The following is a 21,915-nucleotide window of genomic DNA, read 5'->3' on the forward strand; positions in this document are numbered from 1 at the left end:
AGGTCCACACTGTGCAGATGACACAGTACACTGACTGTAATTACTGCAGCTGCCTGCCTGTGGTATAAGATCTGAAGAACACCAGCAATTGGGGTAGCTTCAGGTGTACACTGTGCAGGTGGCACAATACACTGACTGTAACTCCTGCAGCTGCCTGTGGTATAGGACCAGAACAACACCAGCAATTGGGGTAGGTTCAGGTGTACTCTGTGTAGATGGCACAATACACCGACTGTAACTTCTGCAGCTACCTGTAGTATAGGAACAGAACAACACCAGCAATTGGGGTAGCTTCAGGTGTACACTGAGCAGGTGGCACAATACACCGACTGTAACTGCTGCAACTGCCTGTTGTATAAGACCAGAACAACACAAGCAATTGGGGTAGCTTCAGGTGTACACTGTGCATGTGGCACAATACATGGACTGTAATTGCAATAGCTTCAAAGGAAATTAAGACACTGTCTCTCTGTCTTTCTCTCTCTATGAGCCGCAACACACTACGCAAAGCCGCCGCGCAGGCAGCCTTATATAGTGTGGGGCGTGTACTAAACCACCTCAGCTTGTGGCCAATTATGGCTCTCTTCGCTGATGGCGCTGTGATTGGCCAAGCATGTGGGTCCTAGTGCATGCTTGGCCAATGAACTGCGATGCTGCACTGCATTATGGGCCGTGATCGCTACTCAAATTTGGCACGAACGGCCCATAATGTTCTGGTTTCGCCAAATGGGCGAACAGCTGGTGTTTGAGTCGAATATGGGTTCGACTCGAACACTCAGCTCATCCCTATAGGTAACCTGTAATAGGGTCCGATACAATTAGGAAAGTCTTTCAACACAATACAATCTTTACTTTAATTTTAATTATGAACATATCTTTTAACTGATGCCAAATAAAGTCTGCAAAATTATATTAAAGTCAATCCTGTTCGTCCATAGTGCCTGTTTTTTATTTTTTTCAGCAAAGTGGTGTTATTACCAGGGTCACAACGGTCACACCTGTGACCTGACCCTGGCTTTCTGCCACTGTGGGGGGTGGGGGGTGGGGGGGCAAGATGGCATGAAGGGGGCCTGATGCAGAACATGGGCTTTGTTCACACTGCTGCAATCCCAAAGTTGTGCAGCTTGCTTGCGATTTCCTTGCAACTTCCTTGAGACTTGTCTGCGACTTTTGTGATTTAACATTGCAGTCTATGGCAAATCACACCAAAGTTGCAGAAAAAAAATTCAGGAACTTTATTTTGTTGTTGCTGTGACTTGAGTAGCATTAATTAGGACAGCACCCATTGAAATTAACATGTTTTAACTTGTATTGCGACTTTATGCATCGCAAGTCCCACAATATATCGCAACAGTCTGAACCGGGCTAATAAATGGGCTTGCAATGGGAGTAAAGGGACCTGGGATCAGTGGAAAGGGCCCTAGACCTGGAGGGAGGGGCCCAGGGACCAGAAAAAAGGACAGCAGGACTGATGGAAAGGGCCCCAGTGGTTTCAGCCATCGGGGCCCTGAAGGTTCTAGTTACGCCTCTGGCTCACACAGACATGCGTCCCTTAATGGGCACCCAACAGTAACCCAAAACATAGAAATACAGAAATTAGCTTCAGACCAAAACCAGTTAAAAGAGTTCAAGATAAATTTTATTGTTGATCAAAAAAGTCATATAAAACAGTTTTTTGGGGGCAATACCACTCCCCTTTCATCAGGGATAAATACAGGATAAAACTTGGATGGATCAAAGAACTCTGCACATGGAGTAGCAACTTGACAGATTTTGCTGAGCAACAACCACATTCTCTAATGCCGCATACACATGATCGGAAATTCGGCCAGCAAAAGACAGATGAGAGCTTTTGGTTGCAAAATGCGACCGTGTGTATGCTCTATCAAACTTTTGCTGGCCTAATTCCCGCCAGAAAAAGATTGAGAGCAGGTTCTCTATTTTTTGGTCGCAAAAAGCTTCGCTGGGAAATTCCGATGTCTGTAGCATTTCTGACGTGCAAAATTCCTACGCATGCTCTGAAACAATTCAACACAATTCAAGCATTTTCTCGGCTCGTCATAGGGTTGTACGTCATCGCGTTCTTGACGGTTGAAAGTTGAGAGAACTTTTATGTGACCATCGGAAAAAAAACATCCAAGATTTTTCAGACAAAAAATCAGCTTGTGTGTACGGGGCATTAGGGTTTTTTTGCAATATGCACCCCCATTGGAGAGATTTCTTATCACTTACTTGTCCATCTTCCTAGTGGGTCACAGACTAAAAAACACTTAAAGAGTTTACAACCCTTCCTCACTCTTTTTTTAGTGTGTTTGCAGTTTGCTGAAATGCGATAGAGTCCATTTACCAAGGTTTCCTATGGGATATATTCATATAAATGCGTTTTTCAGCCGCTGCATTTTTGGAAAAGGGTCAGGGACTTTTTTTCCCGCAGCAGATTCAATTTTGCTTGTAATAGACTTCAATGGACCTGCACCAAAAATGTAAGTGTTGCATTTTTTATATGTTTTTACGTGCATTTTGCATTTTTTATTCTCCATAACAAACTGGGAATAGCCAGTTGTTAAGGGCTGGGTGTGAGCCGTGTCCTTAACAACCAATGAGTCATCAGCTGTCAGTGGGGTTGCCCGCTGACAGCTGAATGTAAAAAAAAAAAATTCTGGCAAAGAAAAGATATAAGAAAAAAACAGACCCTTCAGGTCTGGTATGGATTCTGAGGGGAACCCAGCAGGTTGCATTTTGCATGTAATAGACTTCAATGGACCTGCATCAAGTACTGCGTTTTTTACATGTTTTTGATGAGTTTTGCTTTTTTTTAAATCTCTTTAATAAATTGTGTATAGCTGGTTGTTAAGAAGCAGGCCAGGAAGCCGGCACTGCATCCTTAACAACCAATCAGTCATCAGCTGTCAACGGGCTTCCCCACTGACAGCTGATATAAAATAAAAACATTACCAGCAATAAAAAATGGTCAGAAAAACATCCATACCAGGCCCTTTTGGATTTTGAGGGAAACCCCACACCAAGAAAAAAAAAAAAGACCCCACCAAAAAATCCATACCAGACCCTTACCAGAGCATGGGTTCAGGCAGGCCCGAACCATGACCACATGCCCTCAGCATGGGGACAAGGTGCTTTGTGGGGGAGAGCACCCCCTGACCAAAAGCACCCTCCCCATGTAGAGGGCATGTGACCTGGTGTGGTTCAGGAGGAGGGGCGCTTGCTGGTCCCCCCTATCCTGGACTGCTGGGCTGCATGCTCAGATAAGGTTCTGGTATGGATTTTTATTTTGGGGGGGGGCATTTTTTTTTTTTGCCAGAAATTAATTTTTTTAATTTTTTTACTCATCAGTTGTTAAGGACTTGGTGGCCACCCGCTCTTTAAAGTGGTTGTAAACCCTTTTGTCTCACTTTTATCTATAGGCAAGCCTAGAATAAGGCTTACATATAGGTAGTAAAAATATCTCCTAAACGTGTGCTGTTTAGGAGATATTTCACTTGTAGTACATCAATGTCGTCATTGGCCCAAGTGCTGTGAAGAAACGGACTACCATGCTGTTTCTTTCCCAGCGTGTGCCGTGACTTTGTTTGCAGGTAAGTGTCATATAATGAGCTAATATGTGATGCATACTAGCCCATATTCCTTTAATTTACAGGCTTTGCAGGGAGCAAAAGAAGAAGTAAAACCCATCAGGGTTTACATCCTCTTTAACAACCGGCTATTTACAGTTTGTAAAGGAGAAAAAAATGCAAAAAGCAATGAAAATCGCATGTAAAAACGCATCAAAATGTGTTCAAAAATGCGCAATGCACCGGTAAACAGCATCAACTGCAATCACATACATGTAAACCTAGCCTTAAGCCTCATACACATGGTATGAAAATCAGAAGGGGTATTGACGTATGACAGGCTGTTGTCCGAAATTCTTACCATTAGTACGCCCCTTTAGACAATTGTTTTCCAATTTTCGGACAACAAATGTTGAATGACAGGCTAGTAATTTTTTGGAAAAAGACAGCTCCACGTCTTTTGGTCAGTACACATATTGGTCACACAAAAGTCGAAAGTACAAACACGCATGCGCGGAATCAAGGAACGACTGGGAAGAGTTTGGTCTTGTAAACAACCATTCATAATCTAGAATTAACATTCGTGATGCGGCAATTGATGAAATGTCAAAATTCTCATCTTCTTTAATGGGATAATAATAAAGCTGCTTTGCATGTTGTTTTGCCAAACATATACCATAACATATTTTAAAAGGCATTTGTGTTATACGATCTTAAAATCTCAAATCCACGCTCACCAAACTTTTACTAACACGAAATTAGCAGAAGGGGCCCAAAGGGTTGTACTTGAGAAATTAACTTCCTCTTTATACTCTCATAGTACAACACTACGTTCGTGTTTGTCAAACGTCAATTTGCATATCGTTAGTATACAAGACAAGATCCTGGCACACACCCCTTTGACAAAAATCAGAAGCTTGGTCGTCCAACAATCGTACCGTGTGTATGAGGCTTTAATGTTGAGAATAATACAAATGTTCTCCTTGTACTCCATACTGGTAACCCATCAGATACAAGAACACTATAAAACCTTGAGACAAAACAAATGTGAAAATGTCTTTGGGAGAACCGGCTATTCAGAGCAAACAGTGTCTTTGTAATGGCCCCCAACCAGGGCCGTCTTTAAGGCAGGGCAAAAGGGGCAGCTGCCCTGGGCCCTGTCATTGTTGTGGGGCCCAAAGCAGCTGCCTCATACTTGCCAACTATCCCAGTTTAAATTTCCTTGTCCCTTGAAGTTTTAGCCCTGTTGTTGTGTACAGATGACTCACCTGCAGGCTCGGAGTTTACATGTAAATAACTGGCATTCATAAGTAAATAGCAGCGGCATTACTAAGCAAATAGCTGTGGCCATCTGCATTGATATGTAAATAAAGGTGGCTTTCATATGTATATCATGCTCCCCTGAAGTGAGAAGATGATGTGCTGTAACCTCTAGCAATCAGTGAGCAGTATTATTGTACAGTAATCTCTAGCAACTAATTAACAAGCAGAAATCATTTGCTATTACCTCTAGCAACTAATCAGTGAGCCGTAATGTGTGCTGTAACCTCTAGCAACCAGTCAGTAAGCAGTAATGATATGCTGTAACCTTTGGCAACCAATCTCAATTGCTGCCTGACCTGATACAATAAACTGATTTTAAGTACAGCTTCTATTTATTGTATGTCTCAGAGCAGGTGGAGAGTGAAATTGCATGGGAGGGGACCCCCAAAAATATTTTGCCCGGGGTCCAATCAATATTAAAGACGGCCCTGCCCCCAACCCTAGAATTATGAATACTCTCTTCCCCACTCCTTCTTCTGTTTTCTAAAATCCTCATGCCGCGTACACACGACCAGACTTTTCGACGGACTAGGTCCGACGGAACGAATCTGCCGGACAATTCGATCGTGTGTGGGCTTCATCGGACATTTGCTGTCTAAAAATCAGACGGACTTTAGATTTAAAACATGTTTCAAATCTTTCCAAACGGACTCGAGTCCAGTAGAAAAATCCATTTGTCTGTATGCTAGTCGGACGGAAAAAACTGACGCTCGGGCAGCTATTGGCTACTGGCTATGAACTTCCTTATTCTAGTCCGGTCGTACGTCATCATGGTCGAAGCCTTCGGACTTTGGTGTGATTGTGTGTGGCAAAGTCCGTTAGTTTGGAAAGTCCGTTGGAACTCCGCCGAAATCCCGTCGGTAAGACCGTTGAACCTAGTCCATCGAAAAGTCCAGTCGTGTGTACGCGGCATCAGTGTTGGCTGGCGTAGGAAACTAGGGGGCAGCGGTGAAATCTCTCTCTCCATCATGTGACAGTGCTTGCACCTAGTGATTGGTTGCTAGAACTGAGCATGGGAGGAGTTCACATGTTTCTCCCATACCCTGAGGAACCAGATATGTTTGTTGGCTACAACAGCCAAGTAGCTGCAGAGGAGCCCGTATGAGGTAGGTATCAGGGAGTTGTGGGACGGGGGCCTTTACACAGGAACTTCACATTATCCTGAATAAGTAAATTGCCAGTGTCTCTTTAAATATGACCACAAATTGCAGTGATATTGAGTATTGTTTTTTTGTTTGTTGTCCAGCACTGTTCATGTATTTGATACTCCTCTGTCTCTTCTCCTCAAGGATAGTCTTTCTATAGTCGTCCCGGCCATGGATGTGTATCTTCTGTATTACGTAAAAAAGAAGACCCAAAAATTTAGTACCAGTTGGTTGTGAACTTCACCATTATGGAACAAAATAAAATAAAATGAGGCAATGCTCAAATAGTTTACACAACAATAATAAAGAAAATCAATTATACAAATATCTTCTCTATAATTCTATTTTCTTCAGTGCAGGAGTTAAAAAAGATCACTGTGACTTGTGCATATCTCACAATAATGATAAGTATGGTGCATTGTGTTTCATATTGTGCATTAGTGTTGAGATACAAATTATTATGGAACCCAAATTTCCAGAGTTTGAATTTTTTGAATTTTCAATTGCATGATGGTCACTTTAGGCTGTTTATTGTGTCAGAAGCTATTCTACCTTAAATGAATAGACTCTCACACCCCCCCCCCCCTCCCCAATCAGGTTTCTTGATATAGGTATGAATATGGTAACTTTGTCCCCATTTGTTTCCTATTGTTTACAAAAAAAAACTCTATTATAATTAATACTCGTAATTATAATATATACAAAAACATAGGGATTAAAAAAAAAATGAGGAACAAAATCAAAAATATAAAACAAGTTTTGTGGAAAATCAAAGGAATTTGGAATGCTGCACCCCGAAAGATCATCTGTCTTTATTGAAAATATAAAAACACCATTGTACAGCATAAAGGACACTGGGGGTTATTTACTAAAGGAAAATCCACTTTGCACTGCAAGTGCACTTGAAAATAAAGTCGCTGTAGATCCGAGGGGGACATGCAAGGAAATAAAAAAAAGCATTTTAGCCTGCACATGATTGGATGATAAAATCAGCAGAGCTTCCACTCATTTTAGATCTACCCCTTAGATTTAGAGTGACTGCACTTCCACGTGCACTTGCAGTGCAAAGTGGATTTGCCTTTTGTAAATAACCCCCACTGTGGGAATAGAGGGAAAATCAACGTGTTTTGCGCTTTTGCTAGCACTGATGATTTCACAATTAAAAGAAAATTCCCCATTAGGCTGGGTTCACATATGTGCAAATTTGATGCGGGTTTCCCTGCATCCAATTCGCATGACATGCAAGTGTGACTGGCTCTCAATGGAGCCAGTCCACACAGGTCCGGGGTGGCTGCGGTCCACATTCCAAAAGGGTCCTGTGCGTGTTTGGGTCTGGGTCAGGTGGAAATTCAGGGAAAAGTTCTGACCTGTTCCACACCTGAACCGGTGGACAGGAACGCACCGGACCCCATGCTGGGAACCGCGAGTCCGCGACCGTACATATGTAAGTCTGGCCTTGCTATAGTCAGTGCCTAAACAAGAAGCAGCTGTGGGCAATCTGCCTTGAATGTGATTCCCTCCAATGAGGATATTATGTTGTAAAACTCAATCCAATCAGACACAAAAGTGAAACAAAATTGGAGGCAAGATGTGAGAGTGCGGCGAACCCCACTTTTTACACATATCAAATGCCAATGCATCTGCATATCCAAAGACCAATTTCTACATGTTTTAAGTATTTCATGTTATGTTAAATGTTAAGCACACCACTGATAATGATTATTTGGTGTTTTAAAAAAAAAAAAATACTATTTAACCACTTCAGCCCTGGAAGGTTTTAACCACTTCAGCCCTGGAAGGTTTTACCCCCTTTCCGCCTAGAGCACTTTTTACAATTTGGCACTGCGTCGCTTTAAGTGCTAATTGCACGGTCATGCAATGCTATACCCAAACAAAATTTGCGTCCTTTTTTTTACCACAAATAGAGCTTTCTTTTGGTGCTATTTGATCACTTTTGCATTTTTTTTTTTTGCACTATACACAAAAAAAGAGTGACAGTTTTAAAAAACTAAAAATTTTTACTTTTTGCTATAACAAATATCTCCAAAAATGTTTTTAAAAAACAAATTTTGTTTATCAATTTAGGCCAATATATATTATTCTATATATTTTTGGTTAAAAAAATTCCAATAAACGTATATTGATTGGTTTGCGCAAAAGTTATAGCGTCTACAAACTATGGGAAAGATTTATTAACTTTTATGGCATTTTTTATTATTATCATTTTTTTCACTAGTAATAGCAGGGATCTGCGATTTTTAGTGGTATTGCGACATTGCGGCGAACAGATCGGACACTTTCGACACATTTTTGGGAGCATTGATATTTATACAGCGATCAGTGCTATAAAAATGCACTGATTACTGTGTAAAAGACACAGGTAGGGAAGGGGTTAACACTAGGGGGTGATCAAGGGGTTAAATTTGTGTTCCCTCAGTGTGTTTCAACTGTATGAGGATAGGACAGAGTAGGTGAGGAGACATTTCGCTGTTCCTACTTACTAGGAACAAATGATATGTCTCCTCTCCTCCTGACAGCACAGGAATTTGTGTGTTTACACATATCGGTACCCCCACCTCTGGCGGCTCTTAAAAGAACCCCCGTGCCTGCACGGGGTTTTGTGCAGCGGTGCCATTGTGCCACAGTATATGTACGTGAGCCAGTCAGGAACCAGTTAAAAATGAAGTCAGTACACAATTTTTGTCTTTTTTCATTTTTTTTGTGTAGTGTATATAACTGGTAATTGATAAGAGACATTAAATAACAGAAAATACACACAAAAAAAGTAAAACATAGTAACTTGAAAAAGAAAATCACACATTTTCCCCTTATTGTCGAAAAAAATACATGAAATTAAGGGAAGACATGGGTTCACACCTATGCCAATTGGAATGTGGGTTTCAATTAATCCAGGTATCTGCACCCACTTTCTGGACAAGACCGCCGCAGATACCCCTTCCCCCCCGCTGTGTTCTGGGAAACACACAGTTCCCAGGACACAGCGGGGACCAGCAGAGACGCGCAGCACGACTCGCGCATGCGCAGTAGGGAACCGAGCAGTGAAGCCGCAATGCTTCACTTCCCGATTCCCTGACAGAGGATGGTGGCGGGGCAGCAGAGAGACGAGCAATTGCTCGTCATCTGCCGCCGACATCGCTGGACCCTGGGACAGGTAAGTGTCAATTTATTAAAAGTCAGCAGCTGCAATATTTGTAGCTGCTGGCTTTTAATATTTTTTTTAAAGGTGCAGAACCACTTTCATTCACTAAGATAATTGAAAATTTACTTTGCAAAGTGATCAGGGTCAGCATATCCAGGTAAGGCCCCTTTCACACAACTGTCCAATCAGATCCGCCTGTCAGTTTTTCAAGTGGACCTGATCGGATCCTCCAGTCTCTTCTATGGGGCAGCTGACGTCAGCTGACACCTGCTGCCATCCAATCCGATCCTGTCTGCCAAAAAACAGATGTATGGCGGTTCTATTCCCCATCTGTCTGGCAGATCAGAAAGAAATGGGCAGGTGGTCTGTTTCCAACCGATTGTCCCATAGAGGAGAGTAGGAATGTGTCCAGGTCCACTCTGCATAGCAGAGAGATCCTCCGCTAAGCAAGCGGATTCTGCTTAGGGGAGGCGCCCGTGTAAAAGGGGCCTTTGTTTTATAGCATGCTGGGCTTTCCAATTAGAAAGCTTGACACTGGCTGTATACTTGTTTGTTGCATGTGTATAATTGAATAATGATGATGCTGCTGTCTCTGTTGGGGGGGGGGGGGGGGGGGGGTTGGATGGGTGGTGGCGGGCATCTGTCTGTTCCTCTTCTGAGTCTTTCAACTTTATTTTTAACACAGAAACATTGAGAAAGAGCCATCAGATACTGCAGAGCATGCTTGGAACTTTCCATTTGCTGCCTGCAAGGGGGAAGTATAATGTTATCTTCAGTGGCGTAACTAGAACCTTCAGGGCCCCGATGCAAGAAACCATGAAGGGCCCCCCTGAACCCCAGCCAGGTCCCTTCCCTTCGAGTCTGGTGGTGGAACTCCAGGGTGTGGTCACAGGTATGACTTTTGTGAGCCCTGTAGTTCCACCACTGGCATCAGTAGTTTTTTTTTATTTATTTATTTATTTTTAGGTGTCCCATTGGGGGACTGTCCCTAGGCATGATGGGGTCCCCGTCCCCAGAAGAGATGAGGTCCTTTTCTCCAGGGCAGATGAAGTTACTGCCCCCAGGTGAGAAGGGGTCCCTGTCCCCACCTGAGAAGGGGCCCCTGTCCTCAGGGAGAGATGGAGGGGGTATGAAATGGTGTGTGGGGGATGGGGTCCTCTCACTCACCATGACCAAGCTGCAGGCCACGCACTCATCCATGTTGGCCTGGGCTCCATCCAGTGTGCTGGACGGGCGATCAGCATATCTCCCAGAAAGACCTTTCATCATCTGTGTATGACGGGGGAGGAGGGGGACTGGCAGACAAGCCTGCAGTGTTCTCGGGGAGCCGGCTCTCATAAGGCTGCACTGCATCTGCTTAAAGTTTGTTTACCCGGGAGAAGTATGCAGTGCAGTGTGGGCTTGCTGGGGAGAACAGATATCGGACTGAGCGGCAATGCATGGAGTAGGAGAGGGGTATTCTGAGGAGCCGGCCGAGGACACAGGTCATGCGGGGAATGCACAACTAAAGAGCAGCCATTGCGATAGTCGAGCATGGAGCTCTGCTAGTCACCCTCCACCTCGAGCCACCCGTGTGCATGGTGCACTGGTACCCCTAGCTGCCTATGCTGCTGCCGGTCATATGTAGAGGGGGTTGCATGGGCCCCCTGCAGCACAGGGCCCGGTTGCGGTTGCGACTGCTGCACCCCCTATAGTTACGCCCCTGGTTATCTTTCAAAAAAGTGTTTCCCAGTGATAAACCTTTCATCCGATTTCTTACTAGGCATTTAAACCCCCTCCTGCCCAGACCAATTTTCAGCTTTCAGCGCTGACGCACTTTGAATGACAATTGCGCGTCCATACAACACTGTACCCAAATGAAATTTTTTGCATTTTTTTCCCACAAATAGAGCTTTCTTTTGGTGGTATTTAATCACTGCTGAGATTTTTATTTTTTGCTAAACAAACAAAAAAAAAGATGTAAAAAAAAAAAAAATCATGTTTCATAGTTTGTTACAAATGTAGTGCTGGCTCCTGAAGAGCATGCGCTATTTGTTTTAAAAAATGAATATTCCTAAAACCACAGTTGGGTTTTAGGGCTAAGTTTGCCAAATTATGATTTCAGTACCAGTCTAGCTGGATTGCACTGAGTTTTCCTTGGCTGCAGGTGTCGCTGTCACTGCCAGCAAGTGGTGTAACGCAGTCTAGTTGGGTGTATTGAATGCCTTCTTTCTCTCAGAACCAGCCCAGTAGGAGTGTTGTCTTGCTGTGCATTCTGGGAGAGGGTATTTAACCGGTTCCCGACCAGCGGACGACAATGTACGTCGACAGAATGGCACGGGCAGGCATATTGGCGTACAGGTACGTCCAATATTCAATGCCGCCCTGCCATCGGAAGCGCGCCGCCGGCGGCGCGCTCCCGTGCTGGTTGGGACCCCCGTGAGTCCGGTCGCGGGACCCGCGGACTCAATCGCCGCGGGCATCCCCGTGATCATCTCACGGGACGGCTGAATGGAGGAAATGCCGTGTAAACAGCATTTCTCCATTCTGCCTAGCAACTAGTGATGCTGATCTCTGCTCCATGTGATTGGAGCAGAGATCAGTGTTCACTAAATGAAAGCCCAACCCCCCCACAGTTAGTAACACACCCCTAGAAACACTGGTTAACCCCAGTGTCATTTACACAGGAATCACTGCATTTATATAGCAGTGATTACTGTATAAATGACAATGGTCCCAAAAATGTGTCAAAAATGTCCGATGGGTCCCCCACAATGTCGCAGTCACAATAAAAATCGCTGATCGCCGCCATTACTAGTAAAAAAAATAATAATAAAAAATTATTAATAAAAATGCTATAAAACTCTCCCTATTTTGTAAACGCTATAACTTTTGCGCAAACCAATCAATAATCGCTTATTGTGATTTTTTTAATCAAAAATATGTAGAAGAATACGTATCGGCCTAAACTGAGGGAAAAAAATGTTTTTTTATATATTTTTGGGGGATATTTATTATAACAAAAAGTAAAAAATAATGTGTTTTTTTCAAAATTGTGCTCTATTTTTGTTTATAGCGCAAAAAATAAAAACCGCAGGGGTGATCAAATACCACCAAAAGAAAGCTCTATTTGTGGGAAAAAAGGACGTCAATTTTGTTTGGGAGCCCCGTCGCACGACCGCGCAATTGTCAGTTAAAGCAACGCAGTGCCGAATCGCAAAAAGTGGTCTGGTCTTTGACCAGCAAAATGGTCCGGTCTGTAAGTGGCTAAGGTACTGACATCATGTGTTTATGGGTTCCGGTCCAGAAGAGATTTTCCGTCTGTTCAGTCCTAGTCCTCCTGACCAGCCCTCATGGCCCTCTTGGCCTGGGGTGCGGATCCATGCAATTCTGAGTCTCGGGGCTGGATAGCCCGAGGCCAAGCAACTGCGGAGACAGGCCTGAATGGATATGAGGCCAAATTGATTCAAAGTTGGTCCGGTGACGTTTCATCTAGGGAGAGGAACAGCAACTGGAGAAGCATCCAGGGAAGGACTCTTCAGGAGAAGGCTATGTGTAAGGCTGGTTTCTCAGAAGGAGCCTGGAGGCTCAGTTGAAGACACTTTGTGGATCTATACTGATACGGTATCGCCGGACCAGCTGAGAGATACTGGTACCGTATGATAGATCTCTAAATTTACCTATGTCCCTCAGTTACATTCAAGTCTGTGGCTGAGACTTTTGCTTTACTTAACACCCTACTGGCTGCTAGGCCTAGTGAGAGAAGGTCTATCCGGTGGTTGTAAGAATCCAGTTGTGAAACGGTAATTCTTTGGATTTCTATAGTGAGAGACCTCCTATTTTTGCAGTTCCAAAAGTACCTGAAGATTCTTCCCAACCCTTCACCCTTCATTAAGAAACTGTGTTATTGTTTCAATAAATATCCCAAAAAGAGGATCCAGTGTCAGTTTCTGCAATTCTTTGGGCTATGTACCACGGGAAACCCCTAGATGGAGGCGAGGTCAAGGAGGTAACGGTAAGCCCAACAAAACCAGCAGCTCCTTCGGGGGTCAGTGCTACACAAAATTTTGCAAACAGGTAATTTTTCTCCTTCTCCTTAATATGCGCTGATGAGGCGGCACTGGTGGGCACGGATAGACTGCACTAGTGGCACTGATAGGCTACACTGGTGGGCACTGATAGGCACAGTTAAGGCTGTACTGATGGGCACTGATGGGGGGCACAGATGGATGGCACGGATGGGTGGCACGGATGGCCACTGATAGGTACCATTGATAGATGGCACTGATGGGCACTGATAGGTGACACTGATGGGCACTGATAGGTGGCACTGATGGGCAGCACTGATGGGCATTGGTAGGTGACACTGATGGACACTGATCTGTGCTTCACATCGGTGCCACCTTTTTTGAGGCACTGATAGGTGGCACTGTGGACACTGATGGGTGGCACTGTGGGCACTGATGGGTGGTGCTTATGACCCCTTACTCCAATCTGTGATCCAGCGAATCTCATAGACTCGCTGATCACAGAGCGTGCCGCGCGCGCCCTACAGGGGGCGCGCAGGCCGCTCGGGCATGGGACAACATCAATAGACGTAGTCCCAGCAAAGCAGGTGCGTGCTGTAGTTGTTATTCGGCTATAGCGCGGATCTGTAGTGGTTAAGGGGGTGTGACAGGGGGCGTGTCCTTTGCCTACATACATTTGCTAGTAGGTGTCCCTCATTCCCATCTCAAAATGTTGGGAGGTATGAAATTGCACTTCACAATTTTTTTTAGCATGCATATAATCTGTGCAACAAACATTTGCTGAAATGTCCAGGAAACAATCTTCTTTGTTTTCCCCAACTTTAAATCCTTAAAATAAAATCATTCAGAAGATTGCTTCCTGGACACTCCAGCAAATGTTTGTTGCACACTATAGTTTTGATTTACTAAAGGCAACTAGACTGAGCACTTTTGCAAGTGCAGTTGCACTCTGCAACTGCAGTTGCTCGAGAGCTTAGTAAATTAGGTAACTTTGCAAACAATACCCAATAATATGCAAGGAAAATAAAAAACAGAATTTTTTCTTGTGTATGATTGGATGATGGAAGTCAGCAGAGCTTCCCCTCAATTACTAAGCTCTGGAACAAATGCCCTTGCAGAGTCTATTTGCCTTTAGTAAATCAACCCCTTTGTGTACACTAAGGGGTCTAGTTATAAAACATTTGTGCAAGCTGAACTAAATGTCACTGTATGTTTTCAAATAGATTAAGGCCCCTTTCACACGGGGTGTCCGATCAGGTCTACCGGTCAGTTTTTCAGTTGGACCTGATTGGATACTCCATTCACCTCTATGGAGGGGCGGATGTCAGTGACGACAATGACATGTCTGCCGATATCTGATCCGATCCTGTCCGTAAAATCCAGACGGATGGAGACCCGTCTGGATGGAGGCACCGCAAAGTCGTTCCTGAGTCCCACTCTGTGTGTCTATTAACACCCAGAATGGGGCTCGGCTTCACCCTCTGCTCCCACCACACTGCCTGTGATTGGCAGCCAATGGCTCTCGCTGTGTCTGGGCCAATGAGGAGGGAGAGAGCAGGGAGAGCAGCTGCTCTGTTGCACAGCGCTGGATCGTGGTTTGGTTTAGGTAAGGATTGGGGGGGGGGGGGGTTGGAGGGGTAAACTTTCAACTTAATCCAAATAATTAACCTGTAGAACCACTTTAATATATTTGAAAACATGCAGTGAAATTTAGTTCCGTTTGCATAAATTTTTGTGATATTTGTGCATAAAATGTTTAATAATAGACCCCATTTTTTTGTGAAGCACAGTTTATATATTTGCTGTTGTTATTATAGAGTATCTCACAAAAGTGAGTACACCCCTCGCATTTTTGTAAATATTTTATTCTTTTCATGTGACAACACTGAAAAATGACACTTTGCTACAGTGTAAAGTAGTGAGTGTACAGCTTGTATAACAGTGTAAATTTGCTGTCCCCTCAAAATAACTCAACACACATCCATTAATGTCTAAATTGCTGGCAACAAAAAGTGAGTACACCCCTAAGTGAAAGTGTCCAAATTGGGCCCAAAGTGTCAATATTTTGTGTGGCCACCAGGGGCGTTGTTAGGTCTGCAAAAGATCTGGGGCTAGAGCCCATAGCAGCAGTCACCAACCTTTTTGCATGCCCATGGGGGGGGGGGGGACCGGTGGTAAGCAATTTTTCATGGGTGATGGCTGGTGTTGGTGCTTCAATCATCATGGCACCATGGTTGATATGATGTCAGGGTGATTGAAGTGCATTGTTTCTAATGTTAGATTCTAATATACAATGAAGTGGTTCAACTCTCCATACTGCAGAATCAGTGGGAGCCCTGGGCGTGTCACTTGCCACATACAGTGTGTCACTTGCCATTGTCGCCTGTCACCAGATGCAGCGCGTTACTTGCCACCGTCACCTGCCACTAGATGTGGATTGTCACTTGCCACTATCAGCGTGCAGCAGATGTGGATTGTCACTTGCCACATCACCTGCCACCATTTGCCGATTGCCACTTGCCATGTTACCTGCCACCATTTGCAGATTGTCACATCTCCTGCCACCATTTGCAGATTGTCACTTGCCACGTCTCCTGGCTCCATCTGCAGATTGCCACATCTCCTGCCACCATTTACAGATTGTCACTTGATATGTCACCGGCCACCAGATGTGGGTTATCCATTGATAACTGATGTGGATTGTCACTTGCCATGCCAGCTAGCGCCCCCAAATGCGCATTGATGCTGCATTGGTGGCAGGCTGACAGCACTGGTCCATTTAGTGAGAGCAGGAGAGCAGTGATGTGGGGTGGGCAGTGAGAGATGATGTAATCTCGCTGCTCCCTGCCTCACTTCTGACATTGAAGCAAGGGGGTCTGGCTGCTAAGTGGAGCTCCATGATGACAGGAAGCACGTGACCTCTACTCCACTGTGCTGTAAGGGCGAAAGAGTGCTGATGTGTGGCAGGCAGTGAGAGACAATGTCTCATGCAGCCAGCTCGCCTGCCGCAGCAGCCTCAGCCCGCTGGTTATGCAGGGACCCTGTAGCAAGGGACTCGGGGCTATGGGCCCCAGATTTGGGGCTGCAGCCCCAATAGCCACCCCCTAGCAACGCCCCTGGTGGCCACCATTATTTTCCAGCACTGCCTTAACCCTCTTGGGCATAGAGGTCACCAGAGCTTCACAGGTTGCCACTGAAATCCTCTTCCACTCCTCCATGACAACATCACAGAGCTGGTGGATGTTGGAGACCTTGTGCTCCTCCACCTTCCGTTTGAGGATGCCCCATAGATGTTCAATAGGGCTTAGGTCTGGAGACATGCTTGGTCAGTCCATCACCTTTACCCTCAGCTTCTTTAGCAAAGCAGTGGTTGTCTTGGAGGTGTGTTTGGGGTTGTTTTGTTGAACTACTGCGGATCAGTCTCCAAAGGGAGGGGATCATGCTCTGCTTCAATATGTCACAGTACATGTTTGCATTCATTGTTCCCTGAATGAACTGTAGCTCCCCAGTGCCAGCAGCACTCATGCTGTCCCAGACCATGACACTCCCACCACCATGCTTGACTGTAGGCAAGACACGCTTGTCTTTGTACTCCTCACCTGTTTTCCACTACACACGCTTGACGCCATTTGAACCAAATATGTTTATTTTGGTGCCATCAGACCAAAGGACATTGTTCCAGTAATCCATGTCCTTAGTCTGCTTTTCTTCGGCACACTGTGTTGGACTTTCTTGTGCATCATCTTTAGAAGAGGCTTCCTTCTGGGATGACAGCCATGCAGATCAATTTGATGCAGTGTGCGGCGTATGTTCTGAGCACTGACAGGCTGACCCCCCCCCCCCCACTCCTTCAACCTCTGCAGCAATGCTGGCAGCACTCATACGTCTATTTCCCAAAGACAACCTCTGAATATGACGCTGAGCACGTGCACTCAACTTCTTTGGTCGACCATGGTGAGGCCTGTTCTGAGTGGAACCTGTTCTGTTAAACCGCTGTATGGTCTTGGCCACCATGCTGCAGCTCAGTTTCAGGGTCTTGGCAATCTTCTTATAGCTTAGGCCATCTTTATATAGAGCAGCAATTCTTTTTCTCAGATCCTCAGAGAGTTCTTTGCCATGAGGTGCCTTGCTGAACTTCCACTGACCAGTATGAGAGAGTGAGAGCGATAACACCAAATTTAATACACCTGCTCCCCATTCACACCTGAGACCTTGTAACACTAATGAGTCACATAATATCAGGGAGGGAAAAGGGCTCATTGGCCCCAATTTGGACATTTTCACTTGGTGGTGTACTCACTTTTGTTGACATTAATTAATTTACACTGTTATACAAGCTGTACACTCACTACTTTACATTGTAGAAAAGTGTCATTTCTTCAGTGTTTTCACATGAAAATATATAATAAAAAAGTTACAAAAATGTGAGGGGTGTACTCACTTTTGTCAGATACTGTATATTTTTGCCCATTAAGGTATAATTGGCACATTTATAGCACTGCCTAATGGGGGAGACACACATATTTTATACTCTGATATTTTGATACTCTGCAGATTTTAAATACGACTTTAGAAAATAAAGTCAGGGCCGTCTTTAAGGCAGGGCAAAAGGGGCAGCTGCCCTGGGCCCTGTCATTGTTGTGGGGCCCAAAGCAGCTGCTTCATACTTGCCAACTATCCTGGTTAAAATTCCCTTGTCCTTCAAGGTTTTAGTCCCATGCTGTGTCCCAATATCTCAGTGTGAAGGGCTGCTACTAATGCTTCCCAGCTCTGCCCTATTGTTGTGTACAGATGACTCACCTGCACCACCCTGTGTTTACATGTAAATTACCGGCATTCATATGTAAATAGCAGCGGCCGGCAGCATTGATATGTATATCATGCCCCCCTGAGGCCATATCCACAGTAATCTCTAGCAACCAATCAACAAGCAGAAGTCATGTGCTGTAACCTCTAGCAACTAATTAGTAAGCTGTAATGTGTGTTGTAACCTCTAGCAACCAGTCAGTGAGCAGTAATGATACCCTGTAACCTCTGGCAACCAATCACAATTGTTGCCTGATCTGATTCAGTAAACTAATTTTGAGTATAGCTGCTATTTATTGTATGTCTCAGAACAGGTTTGCGAGCGCAAATGCATGGGGGGAGGGGGCCCAAGAAAAGTTTTGCCCAGGGTCCAATCAATATTAAAGACGGCCCTGAAAATAGCACTGCATAAACCTTTGTTTTTTTCCAAAAACCATATGGCGTAGGTGTTAATAGGTGTAGGTGTTAATGGAGTTAAATGAAGAGATCTAACTAGTATTCAGAGGTACAGAGGAACAATCTATATTAATAATCTGGGGTAGGATATTAAGTCAGGCACAGACTTTATGGTGCTAGAGTTTGTTTTTTAGGATTGATAATGGGAATGTACCAACTTCACGATAAATGTGGACCAAAATGAATCTATGCTTGATAAGCCAATCATACACCTTATTGTGTTTCCTAATGATGCCATCTTACCTGCGACTTCTATAATACTTCAATAAGCATGCCAGCCCGACCACAGAAACAACTACGATACATATAACCAGCCCACTGGATATCTGATGTCTTTTATCTGTAAAGATAATGAAGGAGCTCAGGATAAAACAGAAGTCTTGTATGTACATATTTCTAAATGTTATAAACGTTAGTTCTGCTTAAAGGCATTTTAACCACTTCAGCTCCGGAATATTTACCCGCCCTTTATGACCAGGCTATTTTTTGCGATACGGCACTGCGTTAATTTAACTGACAATTGCGCAGTCATAAAACGCTGTACCCAAATAAAATGTATGTCCCTTTTTCCCCCATAAATAGAGCTTTCTTTTGGTGGTATTTGATCACCTCTGAGTTTTTTATTATATGCGCTAATAACCAAAAATTCTGATCATTTTGAAAACTTTCTGCTATAAAATATTTCTAATAAAAAAAATGTAAAAAAAAAAAATCTAGATTCTTACATGTTTCTAATTCTGACACATGTTTTTGGTAAAATCTCAATAAACGTATTTTTATTGGTTTGTGCAAAAGTTATAGCGTCTACAAACTATGGAATATATTTATGGATTTTTTACATTTTTTTTTTACTAGTAATGTCGGCGATCAGCGACTTATAGCAGGGCTGCATTATTGCAGCGGACAAATCAGACACTATGTGACATTTTTGGGGACCAGTGACATTATTACAGTGATCAGTGCTAAAAATATGCACGGTTACTGTACTAACAACACTGGCTGGAAAGGGGTTAACATCAGGGGCGAACAAAGTATTAACTGTGTGCCTAGCTAGTGTTTGTGTACTGTTTGGGAGGTGATTTTACTAAGGGAATACATAGAATCTTGTCCCTGCTTTGCAGGAACTCAGGATCCATGCCTTTCCTACTGACAGAACGGCAATCTGCCTTGTTTACATAGACAGACAGCAGTTCTGTCTCTGTAACGAGCGATCAGCAGGTGCTTATCCGCAGTACCTGCTGATCAGCTCCCACTGCGCATAACCACAGCAGAAGGGAGCATCGAAAGTGTAATGCCGCGTACACACGATTGGAATTCCGGCCAGAAAAAGACAGATGAGAGCTTTTCATCGGAAAATGCGACCGTGTGTATGTTCCATCGGAATTTAGCTGTCCGAATTTCCGCCAGCCAAAACTTGATAGCATGTTCTCAATTTTCCCGACGGAAAAACTTTCTATCGGTAATTCCGATCGTGTGTATGCAATTCCGACACGCCAAAAATCACGCATGCTCAAATTCAATTAAGAGACAGAAGCTATTGGCTACTGGCTATTGAACTTCTTTATTCTAGTCACTTTGTACGTGTTCTACGTCACCGCGTTATAAATTATCGGAATTTGATGTGACCATGTGTAGGCAAGACAGCTTGAGCCGAATTTGGTCGGAAATTGCGTCGGGAAAACCATCAGAGCTTTTTCCGACGAGAATTCCGATCGTGTGTACGCGGCATTAGGGTAAAACTGCTATAGGGTGGTCGTGAAGAGGTTAATTATTGATACAAATTTTAATTCATTTAGTATAGTGATTTAATCCATTATAATGATTATGTGGGGGAAATATAAAAGCTCACATAGCTCTTTACCTAATGAGGCCTGCCTTCATGTAGGTGGAACAATTGGGGATGAAGATAAACGAAGCACAGGGGCGATTTAAACTTTTGTCAAGATGTGATAGTGTGGACAGGTGATCAGTCCTCTTAACATCATAAGTCTATTAGACCCCCAATGTCTCCCCTGCCCTCTACTGCAGCTAATTAAGCACAGATCTTACTTGATTAGCTGACACTGTGGCCAGGGAATGATTGCTTTGAACCCAGAAGTGACATAATACCTGTGGCTTCTGGCTTCATTAGTTACCTCCTGCTCTCAATGTTAAAGTAGTTTACTACAATCCCAGGCTTCCAGGATTAATGGAAACACCTGAGAACCACTGCGGGCGCTGGTGTCAGAGGGCCCACCTTCAGAGCCCCATAAAAGAGATCCGGCTCAGGCACCTATGTCACTTTTACTTGAAAGCCCATCACTGGTTCTAAAAACCCATACCAAGCTTGTATTAACCTCTTAAAGCAGAGCTCAACCCAAAAGGGGAAGCTCCGCTTGTTTGCTTTCACCCCCCCTCCGCTGCCACATTTGGCACCTTACGGAGGGGAGGGTGTTGGAAGAACAACAGCATGGTTGCATATAAACTGACTATATACTGTATGCATTATTATGTGTGTAAACTATAAGAGTGGCCATTCATACTTCTAAATTGTTAGGCAGGTGAGACAATTAATAACTATAACTGTGTTCTAGTTGTGTATTTAGCTGTTTACCTGGAGTTTTTCATTCGCCAGTTTAGATTTTACATCTGCTATTTTCTTGTAGCAAAATTCCAAGCACAGTCTTCTAATGATTACTCACCCAGGTATACTATTAGTGGCTCTTTCAAGCTGCTGTGTTCTACTCGGCAGTAGACGCTTTGCTGTTCTAACGAATTTGTAATTGCCAACACTGTTATCTGGTAAGTTCCATCTCCATTGGGTAGAGTCACAGTTGACATCACATCCTCCATTTTTTTCTCCTTCCACAAACTTACGTTGATTGGCTTTGGATAGAAGCCGGTCACCATACAAATGATCTCTATTTCAGATTTTTCCGATTTCTTAGTTATGTAGACCTGTGGCTGGACTGCGATATATGGAGGAAAATTGAGCAGAAGGTTGATTAAGGCACATATATAATGGTCCTGATTCATCAAGCTATAAAGGAACTTACAGCTAAAACCGCCCTCTCAAGCAGTATTTTATCACAAGTGAAAATATAGGCCATCAACCACAGCCTACTCCTTAACCTTGTGCTGACCACGTAATACATATGTGCAGAATCAGGAAGGTTGGCTTTAAAGAGGAAGTAAACCCTGATGAGTTTACTTCCTCTTTCATTCCCTGCAAAGGCAAAGCATAATGGACTACTATGCATCGCATAGTAGCCCATTATGTGTCACTTACCTGACACAGGAGCCAGCGAAGTCGCTGCTGTCTCCTGTAGTCCGCCGCATCCATCTTGTTGGTGGGGTCGTGCAGCCCCGCCGCTGTCATTCGGCGAAGCCGCGATGGCGTCACTCCCGCGCATGCGCACGGGAGTCGACACGCGCGGCAGTTCCATTCTTGGAAATGCCGCGCTCAGTGC

The 21,915-nt window shown here is 44.1% G+C and overlaps 1 protein-coding gene across 1 annotated transcript; it reads right to left on the bottom strand.

Moving 5' to 3' along the window:
• Positions 1 to 1,631: 1,631 nt before the first annotated feature.
• LOC143983813 (T-cell surface glycoprotein CD1b3-like) lies at positions 1,632 to 21,909 on the bottom strand. The gene is made up of 3 exons (XM_077483913.1): positions 21,148 to 21,909; positions 18,710 to 18,806; positions 1,632 to 6,223 (listed from the first exon to the last, which is right to left on the bottom strand). The coding sequence occupies exons 1-3, from the start codon at positions 21,479 to 21,481 to the stop codon at positions 6,145 to 6,147; spliced, it is 510 nt and encodes a 169-aa protein (XP_077340039.1). The 5' UTR covers positions 21,482 to 21,909; the 3' UTR covers positions 1,632 to 6,144.
• Between the last annotated feature and the right edge of the window lie 6 nt (positions 21,910 to 21,915).

The sequence above is a fragment of the Lithobates pipiens genome, unplaced genomic scaffold (assembly GCF_037356315.1).
Source record: "Lithobates pipiens isolate NorthernLeopardFrog02 unplaced genomic scaffold, aLitPip1_a1.2 Scaffold_1, whole genome shotgun sequence".
NCBI classification, from domain to species: domain Eukaryota; kingdom Metazoa; phylum Chordata; class Amphibia; order Anura; family Ranidae; genus Lithobates; species Lithobates pipiens.

Bases quoted from the DNA above. Each gene is read 5' to 3' on its own strand.
- LOC143983813 (XM_077483913.1), bottom strand. From the start codon at position 21,481: ATGAATCAGGACCATTATATATGTGCCTTAATCAACCTTCTGCTCAAT. The intron at 18,807-21,147 runs GTGAGTAATCAT...TTATCTTTACAG, and splicing joins GCCACTAATAGTATACCTGG to ATAAAAGACATCAGATATCC. The intron at 6,224-18,709 runs GTAAGATGGCAT...TACGTAATACAG, and splicing joins AAGTATTATAGAAGTCGCAG to AAGATACACATCCATGGCCG.